Raw genomic sequence first — 23,882 nt, 5'->3', positions numbered from 1 at the left:
TAAACTAAGATTATCTGTGGGTAGTTTTGTAATGTAGAAATGTAAAATTTAAAATTTAATTTAAAAGAAGGATTTTTAACAAGTAAGGAAGTGCTAAATTCGAACCCGACCGCGCACGTTTTAGTAAAATTTTATTTGGGTTAGAAACAAACAAACTCATAGACAATGAAAGTGGTAGCCTGTAACCATTTCGGACAGACGGACGGTGGTTTTATCTAAACATGCGTGCGTTCCTACACGCCGTGTGTTCCGCGTTGTAGACAGCATATAAAGGGTGTTTTTTTTAGAGGTTAGGTTTTCAAGATGAAATAAAACGTTTATAATTTAATGTTATGGCCAAGAATTTAGCTTTATTATAAAGATAAGGGTTTGCCATTATGTTTTAAAAATGATTTCGGGCAAGTGGCCGCCGCGGCTGGTTCGAATAAATTCCAGCCGAGAGGCCCAATTTTCGACCACTTTTTGCAGCAATTGGGGCTGTATGTCAGCAATAACGCGCCGAATATTCTCTTCCAAGACGTCAATCGTCTCGGGCTTATCTGCGTAGACAAGCGACTTCACATAGCCCCACAAGAAATAGTCCAGCGGTGTTATATCGCACGATCTTGGAGACCACGCCACAGGCCCACGGCGCGAGATAATGCGCTCACCAAAAGTTTCCTTCAATAAATCGATTGTTGCGTTGGCTGTATGGCATGTAGCGCCGTCTTGTTGGAACCAAAGGTCGTCCACATCAACATCGTCCAATTCAGGCACGAAAAAGTCATTAATCATGGCTCTATAGCGCTCTCCATTGACTGTAACATTATGGCCGGCTTCATTTTTAAAGAAATATGGACCAATGATTCCCTCTGCCCATAGAGCACACCAAACAGTAACTTTTTGAGGATGCAACGGCGTCTCAGCAATGGCTTGTGGATTATGTTCACTCCAAACGCGGCAATTTTTCTTATTGACATACCCATTCAACCAAAAGTGAGCTTCATCGCTGAACAAAAACCATTATTTTCGAACCGCGCGAACCGAACCATTATTTTCGTAATAAATAAACGTTGTTCAGGTGTAAGTCTATTCATTATGAAATGGCAAACCAAACTGAGCATAAATCAAGTGACAGCTGTCAAAAAGACCATCTACGAAAAAAGTAGTGCCAACTTGAAAACCTAACCTCTAAAAAAAACACTCTTTACTTCGTTTTACCCTCGTTCACCGCCAGACCCACTCGTGATGATTCCTTTTCGATAGCAGAAAACGCAGCGGTGACATCTCGCTTACAGCGGCCGATAATGTCAATGTCATCGGCGTACGCAAGGAGCTGGACACATTTGTAGAAAATAGTGCCATTACGATGCCCACCTGCTTTTCGGAGCACCCCTTCCACCACGAAGTTGAAGAGGTTGCATGACAGTGGATCGCCTTGTCTGAAACCTCGAACGGTACTGAATGGCTAGGAGAGGTTATTTCCTACCTTGACGGAGCTGGTTGTGTTGCTCAACGTCATTCTGCAAAGCCGTATGAGCTTCGCTGGTATACCGAACTCAGACATGGTGGCGTACAGGCAATCCCTTATCGGGCTATCGAACGCAGCTTTATAGTCGACAAAGAGATGATGGGTGTCGACTTGCTTTTCATGGGCCTTTTCCAGGATGCTTCCAATGCTTAAACAAGGAGGATTGAGGCTGATTGAGGCTCTGAAAAGGATCTTCACAGCCTGTCTTGCATTTGGTTATATACCATCCCAATGGCAATGCGTAAGAGTAGTATTTATTCCGAAACCAGGAAAAAATGACTATTCCCTAGCAAAAAGTTTTAGACCAATCAGTTTGACAGCGCTCGTGTTGAAAAGTCTAGAACGAGTGGTGGAAAAACATATTCGAGTGGCAGTATTGCCGATAAGTCCACTTACCAGAGTGGAAAATCATGTGAATCAGCCTTACAGGATCTTGTTAGCAAGATTGAAGCCGGGCTGAAAGCTGACGAGTACACAATGGGCGTGTTCGTGGACAATGAGGGGGTTTTTGATTATGCCACTTTTGGCTCAATATGTTCCTCTGCCGAACGACACGGAGTTAATCAAACCATTGTAAAGTGGATACATTCCATGCTCTCTGAGAGGCTGAGGCCGCTTGTGAAAACAGTGATGAACTAATCACCGTCAGGGTCCAGCAAGGATGTGCCCAATGGAGTATTTTTTCTCCGCTGTTGCGGTGCTTGGTCATATACTCTCTGCAAGCGGAGGTGCAGGAACGCGGTTTTCATGTCCAAGCATAAGCGGACGATGTCTGAGCGCTAACATCTGATAAATCTCGAAAAAGGCTTTGCACGAAAGTGCAGAGGATTCTGGACAAAATCGATGTCTGGTGCACGAGAAAAGGTCTTTCCGTCAATCCGAACAAACCCACCATAGTAGTATTGTTCACGAGAAAATGGAAATTGGATGGACTTAGTCTTCCAATACTGAAAGATGTGACACTTTGTCTCTCCGATAAAGATAAATATCTAGGAGTAAGCTTGGGTAAGAAGCTGACTTGGGAAACACACGTTTCACTGAAGGTGAATCGAGCGTTACGGATTTTTCAGTAACGAGGCAGAGCTTTTGGTCAAACCTGCTGTGGTCCTATGGATATGCACAGCACTTATCAGACCAATCATCACTTACGCCTCTGTAGTCTGGTGGCGACGGAGCATGGTTAAGTCCACAATCCGGGAACTATACAGGCTACAAAGAAGTGTATGTTTATGCATCATGGGTGCCATGAGTACAACCTCTGGTCACGCCCTAAATGCTATGCTTGATTTGCTCCCCTGGATCTTAAGATACAACAGGAGGCAATGTGTAGCCTCCATAAATATTATTTTTGGCTCGAAGACGTAACTTCGGGACACAAAGAAATACTTAAGATGCTATCTGAGCAGTATCCACTGCTTTTGGCACCTAAAGACGACCTGATACCCACACTTTTATTTGGAAGGAAATTTGTTGTCAGATTGATGACGACAGTTATTATGTGTTAGACTTGAATTAAACGAAATAAGAGTGACGCTACTTTTGTTATTTTCAAAACAATGGATCAAAAATAATTTCGTGTTTAATTTCACACTGCTTCTTGATGGGGAAAAATACCGTTCAACCGAAGCAATGACTTGAAAAGTGTAAGCTCGCCTTATGTGTCTATAAAATACAGCTGTGCAAGATTTGAAGCAAAATGGCCATCGTTTGCGTCGCAAATTGACTGGGTTTATTTACATTTATTATTAATTTGTTTATTGGAAAAAGTTGTTAAAAATTGGACTTATTCAAAAAATGGTCTTGCAAAAACAGGTATATCGCTGGCGACACAGATTCCGGAACTCACAGGTGTTTGAAATCAAAAAGACAAAAAAGATTCTTGTTCAGTATGAATGCCGTTATCCTATGAACTACGATCTTTAAAAAACAAGATAACATTTGACGGAATGGCGGGCGTTCAAAGATGAAAACCTGTTTTTTACCCATTTCTGTACTTTAAAGATTCGAAAAAATACTAAAAATTTGTTTTCCGAATGATCGTAGTTCACACGAAACCACTTCAATTACATTGTCCATGTGAATACCATTTTTTAAAGGTTGGCAACTTTTTGAACGAACCTTTTATGGACAAAACAGAATTTTTATTTTTTAACAATAGATCAAAAAATAAAATACCGAAAACAAAAATAAAATAACTTTTTCTTTTCTGTTTTACATGCTTTTAAGGGGTAAGGGGTAGTTATATATATATAATTGGCGCGTACACCCTCTTTAGGTGTTTGCCCGGGCTCCCCCTCTTATTTGTGGTGTGCGTCTTGATGTTGTTCCGAGGGGCGATTTTTTGATCTCTCACCGAGATTCGAACCGACGTTCACTCTCTGAATTCCGAATGGTAGTCACGCACCAACCCATTCGACCACGGCGGCCGCCGCAGTTATTTATTTCAATAATTTTATTTGCTATGACTTAAGCAAATTTTCAAAAAAAAAATAATAATATTTGTTACAAAAGTTATCGCTGATTGTGTGAAGCCCGTTTCTCCAGAAGTCCCTTGCGGTGATCATCAAAAGTCCTTGGAGATTCATCTAAAATCAATCGGACAAGAGAAATTAGTTTTATTAATAGATAATCTTGTGCTTGACAGATTTTCGAGAAAAAAAAATGACAATTAATTGTTTAAAAAAATCGAAATTTTTGAAAAAAAAAATCCTTCGATCAGGCACGAGTTTTAATGTTGATAGTTTTGAGAAAAACACATTTAAAGTTTTGCTATCGATTCCAGAGCGCCCAAGGGCCCTTTGTTAATTATTGAATAACTCGAAAAGTATTTATCGGATTCTCTTCAAATTTTCACAAAATAAGAAATTTAAGATATTATACTTTAAGAAAATCCAATTTTTTGGAAATTCTGACTCCCCCAACCCCTTAAAGAAACACTCAAAAAACCGAACTTCAAATAAAGCGAGGGCCTTAAAAACACCCTCTACTTTGTATGGCAAAAAGATGTGACACCTAAGCGAAAAAAATTGAATTGAACCTTGTACATTCTTCTTGATTAGCGCGAAACCCGTTTACGCATTTTTAGCGAAACTTGAACTTTATTGTACTAAACTTGAATAAGCTAAAAAAAATTAAAAAAATTTCTTGAAATTTTCAACAAATTTTGAAACTTTGCGTTAATCGTATGTGATTCTAGTTGTCCTGTTAACTGTATTAAAAAATAAAATAATGGTGGTGTGTTTATAATTTTGCAACGGGGTGTATATGAGAAGAATTTGTAGAGGTACGAATTAAAAGTGGTTAGGGCAAATACTTATAGGGTTTTTCAATTGGCGTGGGTCGATTTTGGCGCCCTGTGGCAGCCATTTTGTTTTGGTGACATCTGTCAAATCTTGTGCTTATTATTCAGTTGTTTATGCCAAACCATCATGGCAAGTCACACGATTGAACAGCACGTTAAAATGATAAAACTTTATTATCAAACTGAGTGTTCATTTTTTTGGTAGACGTGGTGGCCCTTCCAATTCCTTATGGCCCATATTGAACCATATGGACCTAGACGACATGTGGTTCCAGCAGGACGGCGCTACGTGCCACACAGCAAACGCCATTTTATTCCATTTCAACATCTACCCGCCCCTATATATGAATGGATGTATTTAACAGTATTTAAATTATTTTTTTTTTGTATTTTTTTAATTTTTTTTTAATAATTTTATTTTTTTATATAAGTTTTTTAAGCAATACCGCCATATTCGATGATAAACTACAGTTGTTTATTGAAAGGTTCACACAAAAATTCTCAGATGTGCTCGAATTAAAGTACAATCCAAAAACTACAGCTTTTTAGCTTAGCCTCCTTAGCATCTTGTCAACGCATACCAGCAATAATAAAAGAACAATTAAAATTATGCAATATAGATAAATCAATGACCACACCAACAACGCGACGTCCCCTCAAGATATCAACTGATAAAGCAGGCAGCACGGCCAGCGCGCGTTGACTTGCTGTTCAACCAGTTTTCTTTCTTTCGCGCATCTCCACAACGCTGTCCCACTGATTGACTGACTGCCTAATTAACCGACCGGCTGACTGGCTAACAAACTACAAACCACTCCATGGCGCAAACTCTGAGCGTGGCTGAATTATAAATAATCTGAGTGTGCCTTAATGGCTGGACAGATAGGTGGCAGTTCGATGTGATGCTATGCGCAAATCGAGCTGGACATATAAGCGCGAGGCATCACTAAAATCAGTGTTAAACGATACGCGAGCGTGCAAACAAGCGAACTCAAATAAAGTAGTGGAAAAAATAATCAAACTCAATAAGCTTTGGCACGCTTAAAATTAGCTAACAAATTTGCCATTTAGCAGTAAATTCATCTCTTTGTTTATATCGCTGTGTGTCGTCTAATACCCGAGAAATTAGTAAAAATTATTGCGCCGCAGGGTAAATTGTGTGCCTCCCGCGCGTTTATCGCATTCGCGTTACGCGGAAATCTAAAGGCACTTATCCCAGCCAATCAAAATAATTCCACAACTTAAAAAAAGTCAGCATTTCTGAAGTTCACTATGGGCGCAAGCGATTTTTCCTGCGCTTTTGTATTTTTCGCGCGCGTTTTTTACATATTTCTAGCTTTTAGTGTCACCATCAATGCCAAGGTTTTCGACCGTTGCGAATTGGCACAAGTTCTACGCAACCAACATCATCTGGATCTGCACGAAGTGGCGACTTGGACTTGCATTGCCCAGCACTCGAGCGATTTCAATACGGAAGCCTACGCGGGTGGGCTGGACGGTGGCTCGCATGGACTTTTCCAAATTAGTGATGTGTATTGGTGTTCGCCACCTGGCAAAGGATTCGCCTGTAATCTGCCCTGTGACCGTTTGTACGATGCCGATTTAACCGATGATTTAAGCTGCTTGCGTATTATTTACGATGAACATCAACGGCTCTCCGGAGATGGATTCAATGCGTGGAATGCATACCAACAGTTTTGCCGCCATGGTGTCGAGAATTACGTACAGGATTGTTTTTCAAACGAACGTATATTGCCAGGCGCCCGGCAACCTGCTGCTCATAGCCCCTTCGCCAGTGCCCCTGCCCCATTCTATACACCAACAGCATTATCAATTCAATCGAACTCAATCAGCAGCAGCTATTCCACACATAAACGTGGTAAGGTCTACGAACGTTGTGAGCTGGCGCAGGAACTATACTACAAACATAAAATGCCAATGGAGCAAATTCCCACATGGGTTTGTATCGCTCAACATGAATCCAACTTCGACACCTCCGCCGTAGGACATTTGAATGCAGATGGCAGCGCTGATCATGGGTTGTTCCAGATCAGTGATCTCTATTGGTGTTCACACGATCGCTATAGTGGCGGTAAGGCTTGTGGACTGCAGTGCACTAAACTTCTGGACAACGACATAACCGACGATGTCCGCTGCATCAAGCGCATACATAGTGAGCACACGCACATCGCAGGGGACGGCTTCACCGCTTGGTCCGTCTACAACCGAAACTGCCGTAACCAACAGTATGACTTAATAGCCTCATGCTTCAACGATCAAACCTTCCAACATGCAGCTAAAACACACGCTAACGCTGCACCCGTTTCGTTCCACTCCCACACACCGCAAGCATCCGTACACCAACCATACCACGCAAATCCCTTCCTCAAACACATTGGCAACCCACCGAAATCCACACCAACACTACAATACCAACCAACATCCATATACACTTACACACAGACACACAACACAAAACCACACAAGGGTAAAGTTTATAAACGTTGTGAATTAGCTCAAGAATTATATTTTAAACACAAGTTTCCAATGCAGGATATAGCTACGTGGGTGTGTATCGCCCAACATGAGTCCAACTACGACACATCAGCAGTTGGACGACTCAACGGCGATGGCAGCGCAGATCACGGCCTCTTTCAGATAAGCGATCTCTACTGGTGCTCACACGACAACTTTGGCGGCAAGGCTTGCAACATTCCGTGTGCAAAGCTACTCGACGCTGACATTGCCGATGACGTTAAATGCATAAGGACAATACACGAGGAGCACACGCGCATCTCGGGAGACGGTTTCACAGCATGGACAGTTTACAATGGGAATTGCCGCAATCAACAGATCGAACAGGTCTCTGCCTGCTTCGACAACAACAAGATAAGTAAGACAGAGCAGTTTTTAACTACAACGCAGGTGGGTGGCAGCAAAAACAACAGCAAACAATCAACAACAACAGGGCTGGCAGTGGCGAAGGGTAAGATTTATAAGGAATGTGAACTGGCGCAGGAGCTGTACTACAAACATGGAATGCCGCTAAAGGATATACCAACGTGGGTTTGTATTGCTAAGCACGAGTCTAGTTTCAATACGGCAGCTGTAGGACGATTGAATGCAGATGGCAGCGCCGATCATGGACTCTTTCAAATCAGTGACCTCTACTGGTGCGCCCATGAGGAGTATGGCGGCAAAGCATGCAACATTCCGTGCGGCAAACTACTGGACTCGGATATCAGCGATGACATCGAGTGCATCAAAACGATACATGCGGAGCATACGCGAATTTCAGGTGATGGTTTCACGGCTTGGGTTGTTTACAATGGACACTGTCGCAACCAGCAAGTGGAACGTGTGGCCAGTTGCTTTCCACCAGAGGAAATTGCAAAAGCCCAACATGCTCAGCCAGTGAAGGAGCCACACGCAGTTGGTTTTGAAAAACAATCGAACATTGCAGTGGGTAAAGGGAAAATATACAGCAAATGTGAATTGGCGCAAGAGTTATACTTCAAACACAAAATGCCAATGAAGGAAGTGCCCACCTGGGTTTGTATAGCGCAGTACGAGTCAAGTTTCAATACTGCCGCCGTGGGACGCCTAAATGCAGATGGTAGTGCAGATCATGGCCTTTTCCAAATTAGTGACCTTTACTGGTGCTCTCATGATAGCGTCGGCGGCAAAGCCTGTCAGATTTCTTGCAACAAACTCTTGGACAATGACATCACCGACGATGTGCGCTGCGTGAAAACTATTTATGAAGAGCATACACGTCTATCTGGAGATGGTTTTACCGCATGGACGGTGTATAATCGAAATTGCCGCAACCAAAAATTGGATCGCATAAGCTCCTGTTTCGACAGCAACGAACTGCAGAAAGCACATCAAGCCAGTCAAAGTGAACCGAGTGAGAAGCCAAGCTATATGACAGATGCTTACAATATTAACCAAATAACATATTTGTCCAAGAAAATAAAAACTAAAGACGAATTGAACCATCCATTTGTCAATAATCCATTTCTAAATCAATATAGTGCTGTAAAATTGGTGCCTGCCACAGCGACGCCTAAAAAAACAACTGTTAAAGTTGCTACTCATGCCGTCACTAATGAAGTCGTTCCATCAAAAATGGTCTACATAAATAATCCATTCCTAAACCAATTCATTCAATCATCTCAATTCAGCTCAGCGACAACATCAAAGCCTAAAATCCATACTAATGTGGACCCTACCAAGTCAATTTCCCTCCCCTACGCTTCTAACCCCTTTTTTAGTAACCATCAACAAACTGCCACTAAAGTGCAAATGTCGTCGCCATCCCCGCAAAACCTACAGAAATTTAACTTGCACTCCAACCCATTTCTAACTAAATACATCAGCCCAACACCAAACTCAGCTCTCATTGAGGCAACCCACAAACAAACATTCACAACAGCGCCGCCGAAGAAACAGCTAGCAACGCAGTATCAAAATAATCCTTTCCTTCAAAAATTTACAGCCGCTACGCATAGCTTAAAATTACAACAACAACAAACTCATACGACACCGAGCAGCACGGAAAAAACGAAGCTGCACGTCCTCCCAACAAGACCTTATGTCAATAGCGATCTGTTTCGCACGACGCCAGTGAAGACGCAAGCCACGTCTACCCAACACAAACTCGGCCTTGAAATGCAAAAACCTAGCACAACAACAAGAGGAACAACTACCCCACCATTTACGCGAAAAACTCAAACTCAATATTATGCAAATTTGCTCACCACCACTACAAGGAAGCCTACAACGCAGACAACAGCTATACGCAAACCAATAGTAGAAGCAGAGCATAAAAACAAGCCAACAACAAATGCTGGAATAAGCCCTACGAAGCGACCGAGTACAACAACAACATGGAACTGGCGAAATCAGTCGCTAGTACAGCCCACAAAAGCGCCTTCAACACAGAAAACAACAACCACCCCTAAGCCACATACAACAATAAAACCGAATGCCAGCGCTAGTGCAACAAGAGCGCCACATACAACAGCAAGGACCACGAAGCTACCAAATACACAAAAGTCAGTAACAGCCATTAGCAGTACCCGCAAAACGGCGCCGGTGACTACAACCCAAAAACCAGCGACTACGAAAATGTCATGGGATTACCAATGGCAGAAGCCTAATAGGGGTACCACGAGTAAACCAAGAACAACACAGCAAAAACTAACCACAGGAACTAGAACAACACAAATCCCTCAAACCAAGAAGTCAATAAGTACTACAACAACTACAAAACCCACAACTGAGAAAATTTCGACAAGAACTACCTCAAGTAAAGCTGCTTACACTACCAAAACTGCCACCATTAGAACCGAACGACCCAGCACAGCTGCCACACGAAGACCTACAACTACAGTGAGATCGCCGTTAACCCAAAAGACTTCCGTTGTAATAAAAACTACAACACGTTCCACCACAACAACGCAAAAGACAACAAAACGTACAACTACCAGTCGTAAAAGTTCAACTACAAGAAATAATCAACTACAATACTACCTCACGACTACTACACGAAAACCAACAACTACTATAAGAACAACGGTAACGCAGAAGCCTTTCGCTTCTTTCGCTACAACAAAAACTAAAACCATAGCAAATAAAAAGAATTTTACCACCACAAAAGTGCCATATACAACTAAGAAGGTGTCCACAATTTCCCCGATTACGCAGTTTAAAACAAAATCACAAAACTCCTCAATCACAACGCGCGCTACTGCGAAAACAACGGCGGCGACAGCAACCAAAAGAACTACCACTACTCGCACAACTACACGAAAACCCGCTTTGTATGCAACTAGCGCGACGAGTGCAACGAACCGAAAGCCAAATGTTTCCACAACAAAGGTTAGCACAACAACACTCAAGCCTAAAATAACGGTATCTTCAAAAGTCACAACAACAAACCCCTACCATGACGATCCCTTCAGTCACCCATTCTTTGCCAAATACAAGGAAAAATTCGAAGTATTCGCCTTGACAACCACACGAAAGCCAGCGAGCACCACGAAATATCAAACCCAAACACGGTTCGGTGAGGAGAGCGAATACCTTCAACAGTTCCGCAACCACACGGCGGGCAATGTTAAAACCGTTTATGCCTATGCTTTCGGACAAAATGGCACACTGACAGGACACTACGGAAGATAGGAGATGCAGCAAGGCAAATCAGCTCCACACACTCGAACAAATAAATACTCGATTTTTGAGATACATACAACCGAAAATGGAATTCAAATAATATTAAGCGCCTAGCGTAGAAGAAAAGTTGCTCGCGAATTATGTGATGCTGTCTAAATGTGATTTTTTTATTAACTGCACTTTAAAAGAGGGCCGGAGTAGATACAATTTTGAAATTACAGCCCTAGTTCAAACTATTATTTTTTAAATATTTTTTAATTGTTATGTTTTGCAAAATATTTGTTAATACCTACAAATCACCTACATACTTTCCCCACTGTGCACTCGAAAAGTATATTAAATGTAAGATCTGATTAATATTTTAGCATAATTTTACGGTAATAAAACATTAATAGAATATTTGAATAAGAAAGAAAAAATGTGTTTATTAAATTTGCTCGTATGTGGTTTGCAGCTGTGTCAGCGGGGCTGAACAAATCGTTGCTCATCAAGAATGATGGCATATCAGATTATGCAGATTGAAGGGGAATTTCGCGTGTAAATTTGCAATGACTTAATTTTAAAGCAGCTAAAAGAGCGAACTGTGCGAAGTACCGAAATAGCGAACGAAATTTTGCGAACCACAATTAAATGTTATTTGAGGTTAATGTAAACATGGAAGAGAATATTCGTGTAAAACCAAAGTTGTTTGTAAACAAAGAAAAAATGTTACCGAACCTGAAGAAAAATTACGTCAACGCAACAACTGATTCTGATTCTGAGAGCCGTATAACGGCACCCGCGATATGCGGAACTGAGGTGTTCATTAATAGTCAATGGCAGCAAGCTGAAGATTTTGAGATGGGCGCCAAAACGGGAAACGGCAAAAAATTACTAGTAATTAAAAAAAAAAAAACAAGATAGATGGCATTATTATGGCGCGCGATAAAACTCATTTTAGTAATTGTAAATGGAAACCACTTCTGTTGGGTGGCAATCCAAAACCAACAAAAAAAATTGAGTGTTGGGAAAAATAATAGAAATATAAAGACATAATTAGTTACATTTTATGGAAAATAACAGTAATAACTTCATTTCATTCATTTTTAAAGCACATTTTTGAAAAGGCTTGCTTTGAAATGCTTATTCGCAGTTTTAAGTGGAATAAAATCAGTTTTTTTTTTATTTTCTGCGGCAAAGCCAGCTAAAAATTAAATCTAGAATTTTTTCAAGCGACGTTTAGGTAAACTTGATTAGGAATTAAGGGAAAAGAAAACCATTGAGTAATTCAGAAAATCAGGAAATAGACTCGTGCCCTATTAAAGGTCCAGCACTCGAAGTATAACCAACTAAAAAGCCATAAATTTAGTTTGGAAAATTACTTTTATTCAGTTCAAAGTAAAAAATGTGTGAAAATAATATAAAATTAAGAATCAATTTACTCGATATGACCACCTTTTGCCTTGACTGTGGCCTTGAGACGGTCCACAAAAGAATTGCAAGCTGCCCGAATGGGACTTGCAGGTATTTTGGCCCACTCGCGAACAATGGCTTTTTAAGCGCATCGAGGCTGATGAATCTGTGCTCTCCAGAATGGTTCAAAGATAACAACCCATCGGAATCGCCTCTGGTGAATTTGAGAGCCATTATGTGGACGTTACGAAGTTCGGAACGTTGCTTTTTAGCCATTTTTGGTTCACTCGAGCTTTGTGAGACGGTGCCGAGTCCTGTTGAAACGTCCACGGTCTGTCACCGAAATATTTATCTGCCCACGGCTTCGAAGCAACTTCCAGAATACTTTCCCGCTAAAACATTCGCATTTACTTTGACGCCAAGCTCGATGAAAACGGTTGGAGAGCGCCAATCTGCAGTTACAGCGGCCCAAACCATTACCTGTGGCGAATGGTGCCTCCTAGTGACCAATCGATGACTCAAATTTCCTTATAGGTAAAATAAACCCTATCGTTTTGGGAGTTTACGAATTGCTCAATTTGAAAAATGTTCTAATCAGAAAACACAAGCTTCCGAAATTGACCGCTTTCGGCCAAGCAAAGCAACTCCTTCGCTCTCTCAAGCTTGACTTGTTGCTGCTTTGGTGTGATATCATGGGCCTTTTAGGTCTTGTAAGGCTTGACTTTGAGAACACTTTTCAGTGTGCGACGGATGCTACGCTCAGATATTTTCAGTTCTTCTGCCACTTTATTGGCACTTCGTCGGAGATTTCGCTTAAGTCGCTTCTTTACTTTTTCAACCATTTCACGTGACGTTGCAGTCTTTTGATGTCCACCTCCATGACTTTTCGCGTTGCTACCAGTATCATTGTAACGAGTAATGGCGCGGTAAAGAAAAACTATATTTTCTTTAAGGTGCTCGAGCTCACGAACAATCGCTGGTTGTGATTTTCCAGCCAAATATAATGGAATCATAATGACAGGTAACATCAATTTTGTCCATCTGCAGCCTCTCTCAGCCTGCCAAGCTCGCTTTTGTGTTAGAGTAACCAGTAAAGGGCTCCGGGCCAAAGAAGTTGGCCTCAGAGCCCATCCTAGCCAAAGAGTCAGAGATCTCGTTTCACGCGATACCCACGTGGGTTGGGATCCATGTTAGCATCAGGATATTACATCCACGGACATAGTTCAGCCTGGATTTACAGGACTCAACTACCCTTGAAGTGGTTGGAGGGTTGTGTACGGTCATAAGCACAGCTTTGCTGTCGCTCTAGACACATAAAGGTCTGCCTCTCTATCTGTTTTCCACAACAAAGTTCATCGCTTCTTGAATAGCACACACCTTCGCTCGAAACGCAGATACGTGCATTCCAAGGGGGAAAGTGTAGTTTTGTCTCGCTAAATTCCACATAGTCACCACAGCCGGAACCGTGCTCGGTTCCGGAGCCATCCGTTAAAATGCGAAATCAGTGTTAGTCGGGCTCATTTTCAGAGTTTGACCACAATTAAGTATCTGGCTGCGCCACACTGTATCTCTTTTCAAGTACGACTCCTGATGGCATGGAGAGGATCGTTGGATCGAAGTTTATACCTTCTCTGTTGTTCAATGCCGTACAGAGGCCCTACCAATTCCCGCTGTGTTTCTGCCTGCAGATGACCTCCACAGCCTCTCTTTGAATGAAAACATCAAGAGCTGGTAGACTAACCAGAGCATCTAATGCCAGGCCTGATGTAGTCGGAAAAGCTACGATGCAACAGATGGGCACAGTGTGTTGTAGTCTCGATAAGGTGCTCCTGACTCCTACGAGAAAGAGTCTTCTCATCCAGACCACTGATGCATAGGTGATATTAGGTCTTATCATAGCCGTGTAGTCTCATAGGATGTTGGTAGGAGAAAGACCCCGCGTTTTTCCAAAGACACCTTTGCACTGCCAGAAGGCTATCAGTGCTTTGGATGTCTTTATTTCAACGTGTGACTTGCAAAGAACTTTACTATCGAGGATTATATATATATATATATATATATATATATATATAATTGGCGCGTACACCCTTTTTTGGGTGTTTGGCCGAGCTCCTCCTCCTATTTCTGGTGTGCGTCTTGATGTTGTTCCACAAATGGAGAGACCTACAGTTTCAACGACTCCGAACGGCAGATATTTTTACGAGGAGCTTTTTCATGGCAGAAATACACTCGGAGGTTTGCCATTACCTGCCGAGGGGCGACCGCTATTAGAAAAATGTTTTTCTTAATTTTGGTGTTCCACCGAGATTCGAACCTACGTTCTCTCTGTGAATTCCGAATGGTAGTCACGCCCAAGGAGGATTACTCCAAGATATTTGATTTCTTTGGATAGCTGGATTATGGCTTTTTTAGCTTAGGCAGAATGCGTTCGTCAAGCTTCTTCCTCAGTCTTCGTAGGGTTTGTCGATAGCCCATTCGCCCAGCACTAAGTGTCATTCGTCGTAACAGAGTTTATTTTTCCCCCTTTCACTTTAGATTCTCTGTAATGTTAAACTAAATCGGAGAAACTCCATTTTTTTTTCTTCTTTTCCCCTCTTTTTTCTTTTTTCTATGAATTATAAAAATTTTTGAATCGCCCATACATTAGTTGCTTGACAATTTCGCACAGGCACTTCTATGCCCTAGCCCACAGTTTACATGCGCACATACACATGCACACACACACACATATGTAGATATTTATCGGGTTTATCAATAAACCGGTAAACAAGGTGTATAACATTGAGTTATATCACAGACGCATTGTCAAATAACTTGAACATTTAGCCTTGTCAACCTATAATAAATGATTGTACACAGTCACATCAAATATTTAAAGTATACATATCTATGCAAATTTTGTAACAGCAGACGCGTTTGGTTGTTTTTTTACGATTTTACTTATAATATTTCAAATTAATATTTTTTTGTTTTACAATTGGCTATTTTATAACTTCTCTACACTTTTCTCAAAGAAGGAAGATCAATCTGTCAGTTATCATGGGCATTAATCAACTCCAAACGTGCGCGTGTTGCTAATCTGAGTGCTCTACATGTCAACTTTACATCACTAATAAAAGGTGAACGATACCTAAATATGGATTTATAGTTTGATTGATTAAGAGCTTCGTCGACTAATATTGACAGTGATGCCCACCTGCCACAGCATTCCATCGATCACTGATCGCTTACTAATTTCAAAATCCGCCGCTAATCACTCGAGCCATTTGCACATAATTAAGATCTCCAGATTCAAGGTCATTCGCTTACCCCAAGTGCGCTGTTGAGCACAATTCGAAAAACGTGTCTGCAATTTCACTTTCAAATTTTTCAATTTTTTTTTTGTTGGTTTTTTTTTTTTTTTTGTTTTTTTTTTTTTTGCTAGTTGAACAAAGTAATAATAATAAGAATGTAAATATATTCAATTGGAGCACTTGTGGCGAAAAAGCACTTAGCATTTGAGTTCTTCATGCTTCATACCACTCGATGAGCTTCAGGCCCGAATATTTGGAATGCAAACATTTCACACTTAAAATCAAATAAGTATATGTATGTGTTTAAATTAAATAAAAAAATAATTATTATTCGCTACGAGTTTTCTATTCTTCAGTCGTGCACCTGGTATCATCTTCCAGTAGTATGCGTGTGTAGATACTTAAATACATGCAGCCAAAGTATCAGTCCATAAGTTCGTGCGTTTTTTAAAGGAGGTTTTAAAATTAATAAAAAAGATGTTTAAAATTGATAAAAAAAATGTTTATAAAGTATTTATTAATCAATAATATATTTTTTTTTCATTATTTGCAATGTCTTCCCAACGTTTAGGCAAAATTTTAATTCCCTGCTCAAAAAATTGTTTGTCCTTGGAGCCAAAATACGCTTCGATATCCCTTTTTATAGCTTCTTTTGAGGAGTAGTTCTTGTTACTCATATCGGATTGAAGTCCACGGAAAATGTGATAATCACAAGGTGCAATATCCGGAGAGTATGGTGGATGTGGCAGTAGCTCCCATCCGAGCTGGTTCAGCTTGTCTAATGTTTGCCTTGCGGTCGTAGTGAAACAAAACTTTGCGTCTATTCACTAAAGACGCCCGATATTTTTAAGCGCCTCATTCACGTTTGATAGCTGATGGGAATAATAATCAGCATTTATCGCCTGATTTGGTTCCAGAAGTTCATAATAAACAATACCGGCCATATCCCACCAAATAGACAGGAGAATCTTCTTGGGGTGAAGGCGATCTCTAGGGGTCGGTTCTGGTGTTTCATCTTTATCTAACCATTGACGTTAGCGAACAGGATTATTGTAAAGCACCCATTTTTCATCACCAGTAACGATACGGTTCAAAACACTCTCATTTTCAAGCAGCAGGTGAGAACACACATTCACTCTCTGCTGAAGTTTGGCGACGGAAAGTCTATGCGGAACCTATTTTCCCAGCTTTGAAACCTTTCCCAACTGAACCAGGTGCCTGTGAAATGTGCGATGAATTTAACCTCTGAGCTATTATATCGACTGTGAAATTTGGCTCAGATTCCACGAGTTCGAGCAAGGCGTCGGAGTTAAAGACTTCAACCCGACCAGCGCGCGGAGCATCCTCCACGTCGCAGTTACCACTTCGGAATTTTGAAAACCACTTTTGCGCAGTCCTTACACTCACGGTATTCTTTTCATGAACAGTTTTTATTTCTGCAGCAGCAGTTGTTGCATTTTCACCACTTTTATAAAAAAAATACAAAATATGCCGCCTGTACGCGTTCGAAGTTTCCATTTTATTTTTTAACAACACGTGCTTCTATCCGCGATTAAAATCACCTGTTCAATGCACAATATATCAAAGAAAATATAAATAGTTCCGTTATATTCCGCGAATAATTTTTTGTATGCAAAAATCGTACAAAAGTGAAATTGTGGATAAAATACGCACGAACTTATGGACTAACCTGATAGGTTTGTGATGGAAACAAAGCGCCATTAGGTACAATTGTATGCAAATATTTTGAACAGTACTTTGTTGTTGTTTTTTTTAGATTATACATGCATATCTGACATACCTATGTATGCGTGTATTTGTCTCTAGCTGGTATATTTGGAAACCGGAAAGAATCAATTAAGTCACTTTATGGTTAATAAAGGTAGAATTGATTATTTCTTAGTATTCACAGATCGAAATGTTTCTTCTTCTTCTTTTGCAACTTTTGAGACACCAAAAAAAAATATTCAAAAACAGCGATTAATATAATTTAACGATTATTCATGGGCTCATATTTATGAACATAATTGCCTACATATAACTCATATAAAGGCTATGCTAATTTTAGTTTCTTTGTTCATGCTTTTCCAACGCCAAATATTTATCCGGCCGTTCGATGTCAATGAAACGAATTTATTTTGTTGTTAATAGCTAATTAATGTTAATTACAAAAAGTAGACAACATTCACGCTCATTAAGTAAGGATCAGTTAGTTAAACGCAAAGCAAAGCAGGGTAATGACTTCATTCAAATAAAATTATTCGCCTATAGTCTGCTCTTATTGAAGCTTGAGTTGAGCCCGAAATAATACCAACATATTAGAAAATAACACAAGCAGTATAATAAATAATAATACGTGGTACATTCTGCAAAAGAAATTTGCTTGAATTGGTCATTAACATAAATTACGTACGCTCCAGTTGGAGACAGCAAATGAAGTCAAGCCCTTCTCCACCTGATCTTTCCAACGCAGAAGAGGCCTTCCTCTTCCTCTGCTACCGCCAGCTTAAATACTTTCATTAAATACTTTCAGAAATGAAGCGAGTGCATCCGAATACTTCTATAGTAGGCTCATTTGGGTTCCTGGAAAACTTTGGCATAGGGGAGAAACTGCTAGGCTGATACGTTTGGTAAGCAGAGATATATCGAGATGACTTTGCCGCGAAATGAGAAGAGCGTGGTTTCCTTGAGAACCTGTGGTCTGGTCCTGGAAAAATGATGGGCAAAGTCCTCAAATTCTTTTAGCCACGGGTAGATCGAAGACGTTCGAGAGAATTTGCAATGCTGGCAAAGCGCAGTTCTCGATTTATGTGGGTATCCTTACCAGACATCTATGCGAAGAGACTTGGTATTGCTTCAAGTGCTTTCTGCAGCAGCTGTCTGGCGGATGAGGTGGAATCCTCTCAGCACCTTCTCCTCAGCTATTTTGCTCGCACCGGACTAAGAATCAGACATCTTGGCTCTCACTTTTTGCTACACCAGTGGATATAGCAGATTAAGATATCACACACCTGATGAATTTCATCAGTAGCTTCAAGCGGCTAACGCAGTTGTGATTAGCTACCGGTTAGTCATCATTCTCCTCTAAACCAAAGCCCCCTCTTCCTTTTTTCTCTTCCGCCTGTTCTTGATCCTCTGTTTTCTTCTGTATATTTATAGTATCACAATGGATGAATTAGATTTTTGTGGGCTGTTACATTGGTAGCCAAGTACCTGATATCGCGGGAAATCGTCATGGTAGCCTGCAAGAGGTCAAGGAAGCTGCAGCTGCTGTGCTGAACAGATTGGGACTGTACTTACAATATTAGGGACAACGTTGGAAACTTTAAATAGAGTTATAGTAAGACTATTTCAGTATTCCATACATAAAATCCATGTCTGTATTCTTTAATACAGTAAATAGATACATCAGCATTTTTCAAACAAATACTGCATTTGCCCTTCAAGCCTGGATATTTCGATGGGGCGTATAACATATCGAAAAGAAGAAAGAGTAAATATTAATGGGTCAGCCGCCTGTCACTAGTCACTTATCTTATCTGCGTATAGTTTAAGCTGATGAAAAACCTTAGGGCGCTCAAAGTGGTTTTCGATTGTGATGAGAATTTCTTTAACGGATTGTACAAAGAATATACCAAGACTGCATTACCACTGTAAGGTTGGGTTAGGTAGAGCTGGCTGTTCGGTAAAAAGATCTCACTTAGACCTCTAGGGTCTATTGCCAGTGCTATGCAATTGTCCAGAGCCATGTATTTGAAGTCGAATTATTATTTTATGTAAATCTTAATGCACGCCTTCCCGAGATTTAATAAGCATGCTGATCGTAGTCACATTTGTCGAGTGCTACAAAGAGCACAGCAGTGACAAAGTAGGTATTCCAAAGTACCCCTAGCATTCGCTTCGTTGCATGAGTCACACGCATGTTGGCACATGGATCTTGTTTTGTAATTGAATTGAGGCTCTTAATATGTTAGGCACAGACATAGGTCTCAACGAATGGATAGAAAATATGCTTAAAACTAGAATAATCATCGGTGAGGTAGGCAGCAGCACGGTAAAACGCCCTCTGCTCTGGTTACTAGTTGTCAACAATACTCGTATCCTTATCAAATTAGCTGGACAACAAGGTCGTACGGTCACAGTAAGATCCTCCTACAGGGACCCTCGCTGCTCAAAAACAGATCAGACTACACTTAACTTCAAGAAAAACTTTACGGTACGTTTTTCACCGAGAGCCGAATGGAGCAAAGGGAAGGTGATTGGAAGATACGATATCGAAATCTATACCGATGGTTCTACGATGTGGGAGCTGGCTTCCATTCGGAGCCACTCAACCTATCTCAGTCAATTCGTCTTCCTGACTATGCCAGCTTGTTCCAGGCAGAACTGTTAGCGATCAGAGAAGCATGCAAATCACAAAAACTCTACAAGGAAGTTGGTGCAGGAGTAGCTATCTTCTCAAACAGTCAAGCAGCTATAAAGGCCTTAGACTCCAACTCCATTTCATCCAAACTAGTATTACCGTGCAGATAGGAACTGGAATTGCTTAGTCATTGGCTTGAAACCACTCTGATATGGGTTTCCGGTCACAGAAACATACGGGGTAATGAGATAGCAAATGAGCTAGCAAGAAAAGGTTCGACACTAGACTTAGCGGAGGCGGTGGCAGTCTCCACCCCACTGACCACATTAAAAGCATCCATGATCGATGCATGATTTCAGAATGCGAAAGCTTGCTTACTGGCGTCTTAAAGTAACTTCGATTTTCCCTTTAATTCTGTCTAAGAAGACTATACCTAGCACTTTAAGCGTAACGCATAGAAGCATTATACCGCTCCAGTTATCACACAAAGTCAAATCTCCTTTCTTTGGAACTTTAAGAGTGATACCTTGCATTCAATCTTTTGGGAATGATGCGGTATACCAGCTTTTCCTGGACAAATTTTGCTGCTGCTAAAAGTTCTGGGTTTGCTTTAAGCATTTCTGATGTTATCTGGTCTATCCCGGGAGCCTTGTTAGGTTTCATTGCTAGGATTGCTGCTGGGATTTCCCGATGAGTTGGTGCCTCTGGGTTAATGCTTGATATACGTCGCACTTTAGGTTTTTTATTGGGTTCATCGGCTTAAGTTGGGAGAAGGAGAAGATTTTAGGAGTTGTACACAGTGTTTAACCCATCGCGTGAGTTGGTCTTGGCTGTCTGTTAAGATTTGTCCAGTTTTTGTTTTAACAAGCAACTTTGGCTGCAGACCTTTGCCGCATAGCCGACGCGAGACATTATACAATGTTCGCATGTCCCGGGAGGCAGCAGCTCTCTCTCTCCTTCACTAGCAAGCTCATCTGTTCAAGCTCTCTTGTTACGTCTGCATGTTTTTTTACCCCTTTTATTAAGTTGGAGTATTCCAGGTGGGCTCGGTATTTCGCACCCCTCGTTTTCGCCTTTTCTATCTTATCTTTAGCTATATTTAGCTGTTATATCTACGTTTTTCAATTAACATCCATATATGTTCTGATATCCAATCTTTTCTTTTGCCTTTGAAGAGTCCGAGGATTTTGCTGCCAGTACCCCAACCAAAATTGTGCAGTCTTTTCTAGACAGTGATTAAATAAAGTACCCAGTTTTTCTAATCCAAGTCTTTAGCATACTTTGGGCAGTTTTGCACTAGTTGAGTGTTCCCATATCGACTGCGTTTCTGAAGATAGCTATTCATTTAGTTCCGTTTTCAGAAAGGAGAGTGATGGGTATCTTTCAATCTCGGCAAGTGAAAACCTGCCTTAGCGAGCTCATCGGCTCACTCATTACCTTCTATTCCTTTGTGTACTGCTATCCGGTAAATAGTAGCCTGCCGATTTCCGCAGAGTTCATCCATTTTGGATCTGCATTGTTGAACACATTCCGAGTTAGCCCAAGGAGCCATAAATGCTTTATAACCGCTTGGCTATCAATGAAAATATTTGTACGTGTATTAAGAGGGGTTAATTCCACAGCCAATTCAGCTGCTTTTGTTCCGACATAAATTTTAGCTTAAAATATACTACAGATGCTTTCCATTTCAATTCAACCGGGCTATTCGGGTCATGTTCTTCGATTTCGATGTAACTTAAATATGTTGCTCTCTGGTCAAAATAATGAGACACGTATTTTTTTGTTCGCCCGAAAAAAAATTGTTTCAAGAGTTATCGGCAATTTTGTTTTTCGCCTCAAACTCGATTTTTTTTAATTATATAAGAAAAAATTTTTTTTAAATGCCCATAACTTAGTCAAAAATGAACCGATTTTAATAATTCTGAGTTCAAAATGATCGTAATTACTTACACAAGCGACTTCATGTAGAAACAATTGCAAAAAAGTACTTGAAAATTTTTTATTTAGTAAAAAAGAAAAAAAATTTAAATTTTTTCAAAATTCAATATTTCAAAATGTGTATTTTTTTTTTTTATAACTTTTTCCAAATCAAGAAAACATCTCAAACTTTAATTGAGCTGCATGCCTAGTAGCTAAAATGCGTTGTTTTTGAGTAATGAATTTTTAAGTAAACACCCTGTTTCGCACTTTTTGGTTTTTGCAAAATAAAAAATTTTCAACTACTTTTTTGCAACTATTTCTACATGAAATCGCTCGTGTAAGTAATGACGATCATTTTGAACTCAGAATTATTAAAATCGGTTCATTTTTGACTAAGTTATGGGCATTTAAAAAAAATTTTTTCTTATATAATTAAAAAAAATCGAGTTTGAGGCGAAAAACAAAATTGCCGATAACTCTTGAAAAAAATTTTTTTCGGGCGAACAAAAAAATACGTGTCTCATTATTTTGACCAGAGAGCAACATATTTGAGTTACATCGAAATCGAAGAACATGACCCGAATAGCCCGGTTGAATTGAAATGGAAAGCATCTACAGTAATTAAGGAGTCTGAAAGACTTTTGGAGATCCAATTGCGGGTAAAAGACAGCCGCTTCTACTCCTTCCGCCATTCTGGCTCCATCTGTAAAGAAATTATATGCGTGGTGATCAAATTCTAAGCCATTCTGTTCTATTGAAAACTCAGGCCTCTTGCCAAAGTTTACTTGTGAAATGACGTAGTCTGACCGTCCTTTTATGCCCTGCATGTTACTGTGACCAAAAGCCTCTGTGAAAATTGTCCTGACATCTTCAGTCTTAGAGTAGTTTTTTTGGCGGAGTTTCTTACTACTCATTTGTTTGGATGCCAGTTGAGAATTCTTTGCATTGCCGCTGTAGGAGTTGTGCTAATAGCGCCAGTGTCACATATTCCTGCAATCCTTTGCACGATTTCCAATCTTTTAACGCAAGTCACTTATCGCACGCCGTCCACCATATTAGTGAACCATAAAGCATTATTGGTATAAGAAGCGCTAGTTGGTTGGTTGGTTTAAGGGTGACCTCGCATCGGAGTGCCACGTAGACCGCAAGTTGGGTCCGTTCTGTAGCCCTAGAGCTCATTATGTTATATGATTTCCCCACCTAACCGAGATTTTTATTGTAGATTTTGGTCAAAGATATTAATTCGTTTCGAGAATTTGATGAGGAGCTGAGTGCTCGAACGGCCGCTTGACTGTCGGTGAAAAAGCGGAAATCCTCTAGTGATATTCTATTTTCTAAGAGAGTTTTCACAGCATACCAGATAGCGCATACTTCCGCTTGGAATACGCTACAGTAGTCGGGTAATCTAAATGATAGATTGATGTGAGGGGAATTGGAAAAGATTCCAAATCCCACTTTGCCGTCTTGTTTTGAACCATCTGTATATATAGTCAGAGGGCCATCGATTTTGGTTAGATTTGTCTTCCATTCTTCCCTAGTTGGGAGTGAACAAGAGAATAGCAAAGGTGGTGATGGAAGATTTACATGATAGTCTATGTCGGAAGAGATAACAGTGTTCCTGTTCAGTATGGCCGAATGGCCAAGATACTTATTCCATTTCGATATAGCATTCATGCGTGTCGCTGCTTTCGCTGCAATCGCTTTGCCAGCCAGATCGATAGGGAACAAGTGAAGCAACGTATTTAGAGCCTTAGTAAGTGTTGTACTTAAGCATCCTGTTATCAGGAGGCAGGCTGTTCTTTGGACTCGATCAAAGTGGCGCTAGTTATCATTGTAAGGTTTATACAAAAAAAAATTGCTAACTTTTACCTTTAAAGCAACAACTGACTTTCATATAAAAAATCCACTTTTTGTAGTCGAAGT

At 40.5% G+C, this 23,882-nt stretch overlaps 2 protein-coding genes across 5 annotated transcripts in view; both read left to right on the top strand.

Moving 5' to 3' along the window:
• LOC129241316 (sensory neuron membrane protein 2) overlaps positions 1-23,882 on the top strand; it is a 109,476-nt gene that overhangs the window by 64,113 nt on the left and 21,481 nt on the right. The gene's annotated exons all lie outside the window — the stretch shown is intronic.
• LOC129241315 (uncharacterized) lies at positions 5,886-11,399 on the top strand. The gene is made up of 2 exons (XM_054877570.1): positions 5,886-8,721; positions 9,313-11,399. Exons 1-2 carry the CDS (start codon positions 6,084-6,086, stop codon positions 10,998-11,000), a joined length of 4,326 nt encoding a protein of 1,441 aa, XP_054733545.1. The 5' UTR covers positions 5,886-6,083; the 3' UTR covers positions 11,001-11,399.

Source organism: Anastrepha obliqua, chromosome 3 (assembly GCF_027943255.1).
Source record: "Anastrepha obliqua isolate idAnaObli1 chromosome 3, idAnaObli1_1.0, whole genome shotgun sequence".
In the NCBI taxonomy this organism is placed as follows: Eukaryota; Metazoa; Arthropoda; class Insecta; order Diptera; family Tephritidae; genus Anastrepha; species Anastrepha obliqua.
Note: the sequence above shows the minus strand (reverse complement) of the source record. Positions and strands in the feature narration are given on the sequence as shown.

Coding starts and splice junctions, on each gene's coding strand:
- LOC129241315 (XM_054877570.1), top strand. CDS start 6,084: ATGGGCGCAAGCGATTTTTCCTGCGCTTTTGTATTTTTCGCGCGCGTT. Junction 8,722..9,312: donor AGCCAGTCAAAGTGAACCGA/GTGAGAAGCCAA, acceptor AAAAATTTACAG/CCGCTACGCATAGCTTAAAA.